Genomic DNA, 15,020 nt, shown 5'->3' on the forward strand with positions numbered 1-15,020 from the left:
AAGAAACAACTGAGTCCTCAAACACACAGGCCACTGAAATCCAGCGAAGTCACTTCCTCATGATGGAAAGAAATCAGTAAAAATCGTTGTTGGAGTGGAGTTAGACACAGGCGAATACAAAAACAAATCAGAAAAAGACCTCTTTTAGAAGTCAGAACAAAATTCTCATGTTTACATTTAATTTTATATTTAAAACAGGCAAAAAGCACCTGTCACATTTACAACAGGGATCCGGTGACATTAATAAATGACATCATATCTTCTTGTCGGCACCTTTCTCCATGGAAACAGTCCAAATATTTGACAACCGACACACTTGTGCGTCCTTAATTGTTCATCTGATATAACTCTAGTAGAATGAAATGAAATGAAAAATGAAATGAAAAATACTTTATTTATCCCAGAAGGGAAATTCAATATTGTAAAAGATCACTTTAAAAAAAAAAAATCAATATATCATATATTTTATACAACTATAATAATAATCATTCAGTCAGTCAATTGTCAGTCAGTCTGATTTGTTCTTCAAGGTGATGGCTGTTGGCAGGAATAAATTTCTGTATCTCTCCGTTCTACAGCGAAAGTAATTGTCCATCTATATAACTTGTTGCGGCGTCCAAACAAACCTTTTCGCCGCTGAGAGTTTGAGGTTGGGTCCTCAGGTTCACAGATTTGTGACGCGCTTGGAGGCTATAATAACAGATACGCTGAGATCCAAATATGCTTTTTGTGTATTTATTGGGACAAAAGAGCACAGAGCTATCACAGCGCAAAAGATGGATGAATGGAAAAAATGAAAACCAGCGGAATAAACAGATAAAAAGGTGATTAATGAATGAATGGGTAGCGGTCAACAAACATTGTGGCTACTAACCAACCCTGACTCTCTCCTCCTTCCCTCTGTGACACAGGTGAGTGCACCCCTTTATACACACACATACACTTCCGCATGTGCACACGCCCACTCCCACCTGAACCACTGCCTCTGCAACACACACACATTCAAGCACACTGTGCTCCTCATCTTCAAACTTGTATGTCTCCTACATAACTCTAATAGAATATTATAATATATAATATCATAGTTATTTCACATTCAGGCATTGAGCACAGACTATACTGAGAAAAATACTCGTTTTGATTTTTAAAAAATTGTCACATAAAAACCCAGTTTGCATTGAACGTCACAGTCCTTCTGGTTAAAGTTCATCTGATTACAGCTCCTATCAGGAGTCTGTATCGCAAATTACAGTTAATTAGTCTGGGTGAAGACACTGGTGATGACGTGTTGGAACCAAAGCATAGGACCATTTACCCATTACACAAATGTATGGACACTTTTATTTTTGTTGATAGTTTCTGGCTGTATATCATTATTTGAAGTGACAGGATTATTCTATTAACAGAAACTGAATCTGCAGCAATTTTTTTTAGTCATTTATGGTTTCATTAACTTTTTGGGGGACCTGAAATGTAAGACTCTTTAATATCTTTAAAGTCTTTGAAATCACCATTTTTAAGACCTTTCAAGATCTACAGATACCTTCAATGTCACTGAAAAATGATCATGGGTATCAAAGTACATGTGATGACATATTAAAATTGCCTCTATTGCTTTTTAATTAATTTTTGCAAGCTACATACTTCCTGTACTCAGTTATTCCTGTGATCTGATTGGTCAACTCGTGCTGTTGGCAGATCTGACATGATTTTACCTTCTCCATGTAGTCGTTTACCCTGCTACCCTGGAGACCGACCCGAGAAAACCAGGGTTAAGCTCCAGATAACCTAATAACATTGTTTTGTAATAATGTAGAGTTCAAAATTCATCACCTCAGATGAGAAAAAGTCTAAAACCTCAAGCCAGGATGCTGAGACTGCTGACAGAATAAAGCTTTGACCATTTTTCTTTCATCATCACATTCAAAAGTTTTGGCTCCAAACAAAGGCCGCAAGCGAAACACTTGAACAGCTCCCAAAGGTTTCCTCTAAAAATACCTGCTGGGCAGTTTGGTGCCGACAGACGATACAGAACGTATCATTTCAGCAAGACTGTCGATGGACATTTGCAAAGATTAGAAGATTAAATTAATAATTTAGTTCCATCTCTTTGTGCAATAACACTGTCTCCACTTAGCGTCCTTGGTCCTCCTGACTGCTACGACCTTCCTGAGTGCTACGGAGACCAGATTTCATCCTGAGAGTCTGAGTTGTCCAATTCGAAACCCCTCTCCCGTGACGCTCCAGCTTTGTCTCTGGAGCGTGAAGCAGCTCCGTTGATGTCGGTCAGCGGGACGTAGGAGTAATCCCGGCGCTCGGGGAAGTGGGAAGCCACCCTGCCGCGACACGCCTGTACGATGTGAACCAGCAGGCTGGCCGACAGGAGAGAAGCCAGGGTGAATGTGACGATGAGCCACATTCGCCTGAGGAAAAAGGAAGGTTGGATCAATTTCATGACTCTGCAGCTCAGTAAGAAGAACCAAAACCATGGAGGTCATGAGCATACATGGTCAAAACAATCTGCATCGCTCATGAGAAATCGAGCTGCAGTGACTTCACTCTGTCTACATATGTGCATGTAAACACAGCAACAGGCAGCGAATCATGACAAATAATTATTAACTTGCAGCATTCACTGAGTGCATGTGCAGGTTGTCCTACTTCCAACTCTGTCTTTACATGCTGGGTCTATTTTTACTACACTGACCTGCAAAACATCTCTTGTGAATGTAAATACAGTCGTGACTCGATAATCCGACCCGTAACAATCCTAAACCTTGCTATCCGACAGGTTTTTAGGAAAAACTAACAGAACCAGTGAGAAATGGCCTTAACATACAGACAGCCTTGGATTCCGACTCCGACATGACATTTTATGTCACAAATCAGGATAACGGCGTATTATCTGACTGAACAATCCCACAGATTGGCTACGTTCACACTGCAGGACTTGATGCTCAATTCAGATTTTTTTGTGAAATCCGATTTCTTTGCGAGTTCGTTCACATTTCCAATTAAATGCCACTTGTATGTGATCTGCTGTGTGAACTTCATACGACCCAAAAGTGTCCCGCATGCGCAGAAGAGGACACGACGACGTCACACGCAGCGAGCGTGCTCAGTGTTTATGGAAGTAAACACGGATGGAGGAAACAGAAGTGTGACCGCTATCCTAAACTAGCATCAGCAGCCAAGTACTGCCTGTGCGTTCCAGCCACTTCCACCCCGTCAGAGCGCTCCTCCGGGGTGGAAGTGTCCCCCGACCGTGCCGAATATTTGGACATTTATCATTAATTGGGCCTGAATATCCAGAGACCATAAAGTGCTATTCGGATCAGATCAACTAGTTATTATAACAACTATGAACAATAAATATTAACAACAAATGAGCCTTCCAGCATTAAGCCCTCCTTGTAGCTCAACCTCCGTCTTGACAATCCGACAGCCTTGATATCCGACATAAAAGAAGGTTCTACATTTAGTGTCGGACTATCGGGTCACGACTGTACATTCTGAAAGTCACTGACATACATTTACTTACTGTTTTCCCCTTTATGTACAAAAACAGCAGAGCTAATTGTCCTTGTGTGTTACTTAGTAGTAAGAGGAGGAACAAAAGAAGACAGAGAGACGTACTGTTTACCGTTGCTGATACGTGAATTGCGACAGCTTGAGTGCGACCACAACGAGAAGCAGCTCGATGCAGCGGATCTCATGATGACTACGAAGCTCCCCAAAGCAAAAAGGAACATGTCCATAACTCTTTGTTGTTAGGTACACGCTATCAGAACTAGTTTGTACAATGTGTTGACAGACCCTGTGTGTATACCTGATCTGAACAGCTACACTCCAAGACGGACAGAAAAGCTGCCTGTCATAGAGACGGAATACTATTAAAACATAAAACATGGGAACAAAGGTGTGCAATGGATGACCACCCTCATGGTTCAGATCGTATCACAGCTTTTGGAATTAGATCATTGTTTGGATCAGCAAAAAGCAAATAAATAAGAGAAAGTAAATACCTTGGCTGCCACTGTTAACTGTTTCGACATGCCCTGCTCATGTAAACACACAACCGCTTTGTTATCTCGTCACTGCGACTCTGCATCGAGATTTAGTGAATGATTCGCCGCTGAGGCAGAGGAATGCTATAGATTTGTTTATATGTCTGTGTGTTTCTCTGTTTCCCGTCTCTCTAGGCAGGATAAAACTACCAGGCCCACATTATGAGACAGGGCCTTTATGGAAGAATGCACTCTCCGGGGGTCCTCTGAAAAGTGACAGGGGTGTGATGGTTAAACAATTAATCTGTGGTTCACATATCAAATCAAATCAAAATCAAGTTTATTGTCATTTTGCTGTACATACAACAGCAGTACAGGCGAGATGTGAGAACGTTTCTCCAGGATCCAATAACTAAAAGTAATTAAATTGTGTGCATATCCGGATCAGCGGTATGTGGCAAACATTAACTACAGTCCCTTCTACCACCACAGTATGCGTGTTTTCAAACAGCATCCCCAGGAAGACATTCACAGTCTCTCGCTTGGGTGATCACACGGAAAGTGACAGAGACACTTCATCAAACCTACAAAGCGGCCCCACTGCTGCATGTGGTGGTTTCACAAAGGTGCCGATGATGGATGACACACGTGAACCCGATCAGATGTTTGTTTCCAAACACTAGCCAACTATCTGACGTAGCTTAGAAATGCCGGTGACAGACGTAAGTTTCAATTTTTATGTCAAATAAGGGTTAAAACCAATGTTTTTTTTGTTTTTTTTAAAGTCCTTTCCTACATCTGCGACCAGAGTGCCCATTCAAAAAGAGCTCTGCAGAAACCATAGCAACAGCTAACAATCCCTAACTTGCATGTGAAAGGTAAGGAGGCTAATGAATGCATCCCATCCTCAGAGTGTCAGCCTTGTTTACATGCAAAAGAGCCTGAGACAAAAAGCCAAATGCATGTCTGGACTGGCTTAGAGATGTTTCTTTGTTGTTGTTTTTTTCCATTGAAGAAAGCAGAAAACTTTTGTTTTCGGCGATATAATTATTCCTTATTAAGTGTCTAACATCAAACTGACTCAGCTTAAACTGGCCTCCAAGCATTTGACATATTTTAGTTTTTTTTTTTCTAATCAGCTGGTGGGTGTAACTTTAAGCCACACTGATAGAAAACAGACCATCCATAAAATGAGTGTTTAAGTGGCTGGAACAGAAGACAACCGGAGCAGCTGTGTGTTAAATAACATGCATTTGGCTAGCAGAAATGTTCTATATTTGAGAGAGTGTCTTTTTTATATCATTTATACAAAGAAGAAAGGCAAAGCAGCGAATAGATTTTTACTATTTCCCCTTATTAGATTAGGAGTATTCCTCTCACGTGTTGACATTAAATCGAGGGATAATATCAATGAAAAAACTGCTCAAATAGCAAAATGTCACAGCTTATTGAGCAGGTATGGAAGATGGACAGCAGAGGTGAAAAGTCAAAGGTGAGATGGTGGGTTCATGTTGCCTGACCTTTGACACTTACTCTGTCAGATATGGCTGCTCTCTGTTAGCGTCTTCTTCTTGTCTCCATGTTGTAAACATCTGTTTGGCCAGGCAGTGTCCAGCTGTGGAGGAAAACAAGAAGGAGAGGTAAATTACAGAGGATGTTGGCCAAGTTTTGGTCAGTGTTTTTGAGTGAGAGAGTCATTTTCCACGCTGGAATTTTGTTTTTTGTTTTAACCAAAATGGGCGGCTGTGGCTCAGGTGGGTGTCCTCTGATCGTAAGGTTGGCGGTTCGATCCCCGGTCCCTCCACAGTCAAAGTGTCCTCGAGCAAGACACTGAACCCCAAGTTGCTCCCTTGCATGGCAGCTCTGTCGCCATTGGTGTATGTATGGGTGAATGAGAGAACACTGTGAAGCGCTTTGAGTGCCGCTAAGGTAGAAAAGCGCTATATATACATACAAGTGCAGTCCAGTTCCCTTCAGTTGGTGTGTGAATTGGCTGCTCCTTCTGTCATTAAAATCCCACCTGGAGTGACATCCTTGTATTTTAAGGTGTTTTCTTTCTACCCTGCATAAAGAGCTGCTTCTCCAGCTTTGTGTTATTTTCTTATCTACTGGGTCAGTGTGAAATCTGAGCAGCATCATGACAACAAAACCTATTAAAACGCTACATTTCCTGTTGCAATATCAGCTACGAGCAGGAGCTGCTGTTATTTTACTGTATTTTTGGACTATATTTGTTTACATCGGATCAAACGGTCACTATTAAAAGTGTGTATAGAGACTGAAGACAACCTGAAAATGCTTAATTAGGTTTCAGGCAACTTTCTTCTACTATTTTGAAGCAGATTTATGAATGTTTACTCGCAATGGGAATTAGAAATGACAGTTTTCTTTGGAGGCGAAAGTGCCGCTGAATGATTTCAACATGTGTGCTCGGATGAGTTACGACTCTGAGAATGAAGATCAGAGTTGAATTCATCACAGCAGTATCTTTGCCTTCCCGTCACTTCAACACTGAAGCTACTGAAACATATTAGTTGTGGCATTATCTTTACCTTAAAGTGCAGAATCACCCCATTCAAAGACAGAAAACCTTAAATTCTGTGCCTTTGAACTGAAGCAGCCATATCTTTAGATGATTTGCATGTGTTAATCTTCACACACTTTGTTTCTGCTGTGCTATTTCTTCAGATTAAATTGTTGTTGTTGCATTTTTATTCTAATATTTTAAATTTTTGTGCTTTTATTAGAGGCACATAAAGGCAGAGAAGAAACCATCAGATCATCGAGCGGTGTCAACATCTACACACAGCATGTGCTAAAAGGCATTTCTATACTGCTGTCTACTTCGCATACATCACGGCGGCAGGCTAAACAACATCTGTCAGTATGATATAATATACTGCGGCGCCACAACCCAATTGCACAAAAGCAATTACAGCTCAATCAATACGCCTCTAAAGCAGCTTCAAAAAAACGGAGCACTATAACCTTCATGAAGAGTGAATTTACTGCAGGCCTGCTGAATCTGTTTTAGCTCGGTGTTCGTAATTAACTGGTAATATTCTGCAGAACAGAAAGGGCTAAACAATGTGACTTGGAGTTATAGTATCGAGTAGAGTTTTTGAAGCTGATGTGCAGGTGAGCAACATTTCCAGTCCTTCCAGTTGAGTTGTAGCACTGCTGCTCTGTTTGGACAAACAGCAACAAAGACAGAGCTGTTCCTAGGTCTGCTCTATGTAAACAGTCAAACAATAGCTAAATGTGAGCACAACACGCACCTAAAAACAAGAAGGAACACAGTCGCTCCCTTGTTTCCCCCCATATTGAGGCTGATATACTCATTTAGTGTCGCTAATATTTTGCGTTTGCATCTCACAGTGTAATAGTTTCTGCATAATAGAACCCAGAGAGAACCGACGCTGCACGGCGAGAACATGGAGACTCCACGCAGAAAGATCCCGGGTGTCCTCACCGGGACGCGAACCGGCGACCTTCTTGCTGCGAGGCAACAATGCTAACCACCGAGCCACCTTGCAAAGTATTTTTATAAATGGAAGAGTACAGCATACATAAATCAACAATAAATTAATGTAAGTTAGTTAGAAAAGGTTCAGCTGAGATAATATGTGACTACTGTAGATCTATCTTTTAATATCAGTGAGCAGTTTTCCAAAGCAGTCTCTATAGTTTGTAATTTTAGAAACGCCAGCCTCATTGTTTGTTAAGTGGTCTGACGACAGAAACAGCAGAATATGTAAATCAGAACAGTTGCACCATGAATTCAGTTGCAAACACAATTTAGGTGACCACAGAAGGCAGAAGGACATTGAATAGATGCCTAATGGGTTTTACGATCAGGGCAGTATTGTATTGTCTTTAGCTTTTTGTGTAACCTCACAACAAATGTTGATACAGACAACAGCACAGCACAACCTCTATCATGAACCTGTGTTTGTGTATATCCTATCATGTGTAAATAATGATTTGGTCCATCAGTCTTTCTCATCACCAGATGCTTGCTGGGATGCTGTTTTGTGTTGCCAACAGAAAAGGGGGGAAAGAAGAAGACAGTGAGCTGCTTTCATGTTCTTCAGCCGTTCACTGTGGACAGAGCTCAAACTACTTTTGTCCCTAAAAAGAAGCCCCTCAGTGTCACCTCAACATGAGCAACACAGACACAAATTCAGACAAGCCCATACCTCAGGTGGGAATGAGGAAGAGGAAGCAACTGAGCCACCCTGAATCTAATGATCGGCTGGATGAGAGAACGATGTGACCCCTGCATGCTTATGTGTGTTTGCAGATGTTTAAAAATGTATGCACCTCTGTGTAAGGTGTAGTTGGCTTCTCCTCGCAGTGTGACATTACAGCTTCCAGTCTGCGGGTCACATGGACACAGGTTGTCACAGTGACACTCCTGAGCACAGGCTGGACCGAAGAAACCCGGAGAACACGCTGACAAAAAGAGACGGAGAGAAATTAAAATAAAGTGACATTTTACAAAAAAGACAAGAACAGATTTAGTCTCACAATAGCACACTCAATGTAATGAAAAATTTAAGACTGTGAAGACTTCCATCCATCCATTATCTATACACTGCTTAATCCTCAGTAGGGTCATGGGGGGCTGGAGTCCATCCCACCTACGGACAATTTAGAATCACCAATTAACCTCAACATGTTTTTGGACTGTGTGGAAGGAAGCCCTAGAACCTGGAGAGAACCCACACTGCAAGGGGAGAACATGCAACCTCCATGCAGAAAGATCCCAGGTGTCCTCACCGGGACGCGAAGCAACGGCGCTAACCACCGAGCCACCTGTTAAGACTTCTTAACTGTAATATAAAATCTAGTTTCAAAAACCTGTGCCACTGTCACACCAGCAAAAATATAAAGTATGTTTTAAAAAAAAACTGATATTTTCCATCAGTGTATAATGTAACCACAGGTTCTAATGATATAAACAAATGAACGCAACCTGGACAAGTGCTGGTGTCATATAATGGATGGATGGAGGTTTTATTTTGCTAAAACTGACTATTAAGATCTTAGTCACGACTGCAGCTAGCAGTAGCAACGGCATCCGCATCACGCCTGATTGTGTTGACTGAAATAAATTGAGAAGCCTTCTGCAGCACAATCCACCATCACAACATCTCCCAGAAGCATGTTACGACCAACCTAACTTACTTCCTGCAGCAGGGAAGAGACACTATATAAGCCTTCTGGAAGCCTAATTCAAGATCTTTTAATGCTGTCACATGGCTTCTGAGCTCACATCTGGTGAGGGACATCTAGCGTAACCTGTCGTAAGGACAATTTCATTGACACAGATGCAAACTGCACATTATAAAAGAGCCTACTGTGTTCGCAGGTGTCACCATGGAAACCAGGAGGGCAGGCGCAGCGTCCGTCGATGGGGTTGCAGGAACCGTCGTTATTGCAGGAACAGGTCTGACTGCAGCCGTCACCATAGAAACCAGGGAGGCACACTTCAGTGAAAAAAAATGGGGGAAGAAAACAAAGTCATGTAATAAATGAATGAGTCGCATTTTTCTGCCCCCTAATGTATTTTACAAAAAAGCAATGTGAACCTAAACCAAACAATCTGGTTTGTTCGTCCACCAACACAAAGAAAGCATCATTTACGTGCATCTGTTCATGCAAGTTAAAACAATGTTTATTTGATTGAGTTCATGAATAAACCTGCGATCCGTATACAAGCAAGTAATAAAAATTATGTGTGGACAAATACATCTTACAGCCAAAAGGCTTCCTCCAATTACAAAGGAAAACAAAGGATCTAAAATAGGGGCAATTATTTTCACAAGTGTTTGAGGACTTTATTAGACACACAATGCTTATTTCCTGTTGGAATAATTCTCTGTTATGATCCAATGATCTTTTTGATAAGTCTATGAGTTAATGCTGTAAATGTCCATTACCTCTATTGAACTTTGTGAGTGTGAGATAAGGACACGATGTTCTTACCATGAGAACTTTGCCTAATTGCACCCGTTTGCGGGAGTTTGTTTTCTGTTTTCTGTTCACTGTCTGTATGTAAGAATCAGTGCTTTGTGCTTTTAGCAGAGATGGCAGAAGTACTCACATTCTTTACTTAAGTAGAAGTAGAGATACTTGTGTAAAAATAGAGTCTGGTAAAAGTAGAAGTGCTGACTCAACTCCTTTACTCAAGTAGAAGTAAAACAGTACAGGTTCAGAAATTTACTTAAGTACAAAAGGGAAAATGAATTTTTAGCTTTGATGATACGCATTACCTCTTTTGATAACTCTGCGAAACGAAACAAGTTTTAAGCACACAAAATAGGATTGTTTTCATCCTTTAGGAACTTGCACAGTGCTGCTACAGAGAGTAGAGTTTTCCATTTCAGCAACATGATAAACATTAAACATTATAATCAACATGGAAACACTCGTCTCTTCAAGACTACCAAAATCTTTTATTGAGCCTCAGCAGAAGCTGGTTCTCAAAGTTCTTTGAATGACGTTTCAGCCCTTTTGGGTCTGAAAATCAGTCCTGCAGGGCTAAAAAGCCTCTGGCAGGCAGCTGAGGCAGGCAGGGCTGTGTTGAGCTTCAGGGACAAATTGCACACTGCTGGTAAAGATAAAGACGTTTGTTGTTACGTCTTTTATGTCGTGTCGTCATCCACGTAGGTTGAAACAAGTAACGAACCAGTTTTGAGAATGTAAGGAGTAGAAAGTACAGATATTTGTGTTCAAATGTAGGGAGTGAAAGTAAAAGGTCGTAAGAAAAATCGATACTCAAGTAAAGTACAGATACCTGCAAAATCTACTCAAGTACAGTAACAAAGTATTTCGTTACGTCCCACCGCTGGCTTTTAGTCAGTCACTTGTTAAGAATCTGTACTCTGTATGGTGGCTCCTTGCTGCAAGTAAAACTTTACTTTGACTTGAGAGAAGACTCACAGAAGAGTAGGAAAGGCTGACATGAGTCTCAGATCAGACGCCACTTCAAAACATGTCACTTTTTTTTTTTTTTTTTACATGAAAAACACAAGCTGAAAACAATCACAAGGCAGTAACAAAGTAAAGATGCCTCTTCATTAGATCATTAAAGTAAGAATTCAGGTGACACAAACGATTTCATGCTTTTGTCAGCTCCGACCAAAACATAGCTTATGTCTCTTTTTGTCAACTTTTGTCCCCTATAACACATCTTCCTCTTTCCTCCCTTATCGGGATCTCAAATTACTCTTTTCTGTACAATTTTTTCTCACATGATCACAACAAGATCGTCAAGCGTGATGCTGATGTCGCAGAACCTGTAGGTCATGTTGCTCTTTCACTCTTTGTTGCTGGGATTTTACAGCATTTGGTATGCAAGGAGTACAACCAGCAGAGTCTTTCAGATCTATGTGTACAAACTGGAAACGCAGGGCTGAGGACCCTCTAAGGGTGAACTGAGGTGAAAGAGGTGAACCAGGGGCAGGTGAAGCCATGTGCAAACAAGACGTTTCTGATTTTCAGAGCAGGTTCACAGTATGTGATCTTTCAACTCTAAGAAGGATAATTATTGAACGTATTCTCGAGAAGCCAACAAATGGCAGACTTCTGATGTTGAGAAACTACAGACAGAGGAAGATGACTGAAGACAAACCAAACAATGTCTGCATATGATGTTATTTTATTACCTTTCTGAGGCCCAACTGGTGCCTTATACTTTACTAACAGGCAGTTTATACTCTTACAAAAACAGTTCATTTCATTCATTCCTTGTATTAAAACAATTCGCGGTTGGCGAACAGAGACAATAAAATGCCTTTTTTAAAGCTGGTATGACTGGACCTTTAGGGTAGGTTAAGGTTATAGGGCTTTGGAAATGTAATGAGGTTACACGTGTACAGAAAAACAAAAACGTGTGTGAGTGTGTGTGTGTGTGTGTGTGTGAGACCAGATAAGGTTTGATTACCTTGGCTACAGTTCTTCCCTCTCCATCCAGCATCACAGACACAGCCATCTGCAACACAGAGGACAGAGACAGAAAGACGTCAAACACAGCAGACACACAATGAGTCACCAACAAGAGGTAGAAGAAGAACTTTGATCCTTAAGCTAAAAACATGTTTGCAAATATATAAAAATGCTTTGTTTTGTGTATCTTAGGTAAGTTTAATTACTTGATTGCATTACTTATAGCGATATCTAAGACTGACAAAAGCCGTTATCCATTATCTCCATTCATTATCTATACACTGCTTAATCCTTCATCAATTCCTGCTCGCAGTTTTATTTTCCAGTCAACCCTGGCCAGGTGATAGGGACAAGAAGACTTGCATTGTGAAATTCTCTCATTCGTCCCTTATTCACAAAGCCCAAGGTTGTTCATTTAGCTCTTATACTCAGCAGCAGTTCATTTAGCTCCCACTCAGCAGCTTGTCTGTTTCTTCACCACCTGCTGCATCTGAGCTCCAGCTCCACACTTACTGGCCAGGCAGAGACCGTGGGGTCCACACGTCTGACACACCGACGAGTCACAAGCGACGCCCTGCCAGCCCTCCTGACACCTACAGTGTCCGTCCACACAGTCACCGTGTCCGCTGCAGTTTGCTGGCTGGCACCGAGGTGGATGGACACACAGGATGGTGGAGACCTTCCGACCACAGCGCCACCTGCTGTCTGGTATGCTGGGAGGGGAGGATGATGGGCAGTTCATGGGCATATACAAAAGAAAGCACATATCGGAACAAAGAACTGTCATTTCAATAACATCTATTGTACACATTTAACATCCTACGGTATACAATAAAGACATTTCAAGTGTGAAGTTTCACGTGTATGAAGGATTTCCTGGCTTACCAATGATCAGAGGGGTAGCTGGCCAGTGAGCCATTAACCACAAAAGTGGAAGACCCGCCTCCATCCAGATTAATGGCATTGATCACTCCATACTTCTTCAGGGCCTCAGCCATCTCCCAAAGACTCATACTGTATGGACACACAAAAAAAAAATCGAACTGAAAAGCTGAAGACAACCAGTAAAACCCGAAAAATGCTCAGGACATTGAGTCATTCTGGCAGAATGACATTAGCGGCGACTGCCAGATAACCAGCCCCCAGTCATTCTCCTTCACAACAATAACTCAATAACCCAGTTTGGCACAGACATTTATAGACTTCAGAGGAAAAATCCTACTGACTTTGGTGATCCTCTGACTATGGCAGCCCAAAATGTGCGTCTGCATAGCCACGATGTTACAAGCAGCAGTGCACATGCTTGGCAGTAGTATGCATATGCAGAATACGTAAATGCATGTCTATTGCATGTGCATTAAATGTAGCATCGAAGCAGACTCAATATAAGATAGAAGTCTGTTATATTGAGCTGTTTATAGCGTAATATCACAAAAAAGGTAGAAAATGTTGGGCAGACACATTACGTGTACTACTGTTTAGAAGCTCCCTTCTTTATTCAAGGGCTCTGCAGTTTTTTTAATGGCAACAAAGTATTTCTTGTTTAACTCATCCACAAAGGGTCCACATTCTAAAATCAAGTACTGTACTAGATAGTTAAATGAAGCCCTTGATGAGAAATTGTACTGAGCTAAAGAAGCTAGCTGCTAGCCCAGACATGATGCCAAGACTTCCATTCAAACACGATAATATCAGTGTGAAAAACATGCTAAATGTTGCAAGACATACTAATCATATTAAAAGTTGACACACTGATTTTCTAATGCTGGCATACATGCATGTGTTGGTTAACAACACTTCATGTTAATGAGCTGTAGCTGTAGCAGAATCTCCACTGAGCTACGGCCACCGATTTATCATTTATCAAGGGCCTTCATAATATGTACCTAAGAGAGGATAACCCATACAAAACAACAAATCCGTTTACCAATCAGGCATAGAGACAAGCCCGACATGTCCGAAAATAGCTACCCTTCACAAGATAAGTGGTAAAGATACTGGTCAGTTCAGCTGGCGACACTTTTGCTTGGTAGTGCATTTGCTTTATTGCGTAATAAATACAGAGGATGATTAAGCAATTATCAAGCAGCACTCATTATTAAATTTCTGTCCACTGACAAATCAATCAGGCACTAAAACCATTTAATACATTTTGTTATACCATTTATTTACTGCAGTTTGAGTGCCTTTGCTCAGTCTATGTTCCCTGTGGATCCTCAGCTCGCTTAAAGTATGTAAGTGGTGACTGTAAACACTGAAACCCATCTTTCAGGCAACAGTCACAACAACTGAGAGCATAACACCATGACGCGTTTTCAGCAGCCTTTATTAGAAATACTTAACAATTTGAAACTGCGGGCTTGTTGTTCTTGAGGACAGAGGGTCAGTCTCGAGGTCGCTTTTATTTTTTTCTTTAACATGTTTTATTGAGCAGGTGGAGGCGTGATATTGAGCCGAGATATACTGAGGGCAAGTGGACATATGCAGACATGTCAGTCTGTTGTGCCTGTAAAAGTGAGATCATTAACAACAGCACATTAATCTTTGGAGTCACCGCAGGGTCACTGCATTGAGGGTGGAGGGAAGGTCAGATCAATAGACATCGATTGGTGAAGGGATCTTAGTGGGCTGAGCTGACGTGAGGCCGATACTGTTAGTCCATCTCATTAACTAGCTCTTTCAGGGCTTTAAAATACCCTCTTCTACAGCATCCCTATTTGCCATCAGATTGTTTTTATTCTAAGCCTCCAGTTTCTCTTATTTTCTCGTACATTTTTGCAGGTATTTTGTTAAAACTGTGTTGCAACAATCTACCAGGAAGTAAACGAGCAGGATGAATCTAATTATTTATGAGTTCAGATGAGTGTGCTTTAGTTTCTATTTGCTTTTATAGTGTACCATCTTTAAGGTGTTTGTGCCAAGCCGGTATCTACATCTGTCTGCTACGTTTTATGGCTGGGCACTTAAGTTCATACCAATAAAAATGTGTTTGTTGTGTCAAGTATTGAAAACCATGTGGGAAACTGGCATCGACTGCTCGGCCAGATCATCTGTTTTGTT

At 41.2% G+C, this 15,020-nt stretch overlaps 1 protein-coding gene across 2 annotated transcripts in view; it reads right to left on the reverse strand.

Moving 5' to 3' along the window:
* Positions 1-719: 719 nt before the first annotated feature.
* nagpa (N-acetylglucosamine-1-phosphodiester alpha-N-acetylglucosaminidase) overlaps positions 720-15,020 on the reverse strand; it is a 41,129-nt gene continuing 26,828 nt past the window's right edge. For both annotated transcript variants that reach the window (XM_008283179.1, XM_008283180.1), the window contains 7 exons: positions 12,846-12,974; positions 12,474-12,673; positions 11,959-12,006; positions 9,371-9,499; positions 8,331-8,462; positions 5,541-5,622; positions 720-2,423 (listed from right to left, as the gene is read on the reverse strand). In XM_008283179.1, the coding sequence (XP_008281401.1) occupies positions 2,177-2,423; positions 5,541-5,622; positions 8,331-8,462; positions 9,371-9,499; positions 11,959-12,006; positions 12,474-12,673; positions 12,846-12,974 (967 nt within the window). In that variant the 3' untranslated portion in view covers positions 720-2,176. The remainder of the gene's footprint in view (positions 2,424-5,540; positions 5,623-8,330; positions 8,463-9,370; positions 9,500-11,958; positions 12,007-12,473; positions 12,674-12,845; positions 12,975-15,020) is intronic.

This window comes from Stegastes partitus, unplaced genomic scaffold (assembly GCF_000690725.1).
Source record: "Stegastes partitus isolate 25-593 unplaced genomic scaffold, Stegastes_partitus-1.0.2 Scaffold300, whole genome shotgun sequence".
In the NCBI taxonomy this organism is placed as follows: Eukaryota; Metazoa; Chordata; class Actinopteri; family Pomacentridae; genus Stegastes; species Stegastes partitus.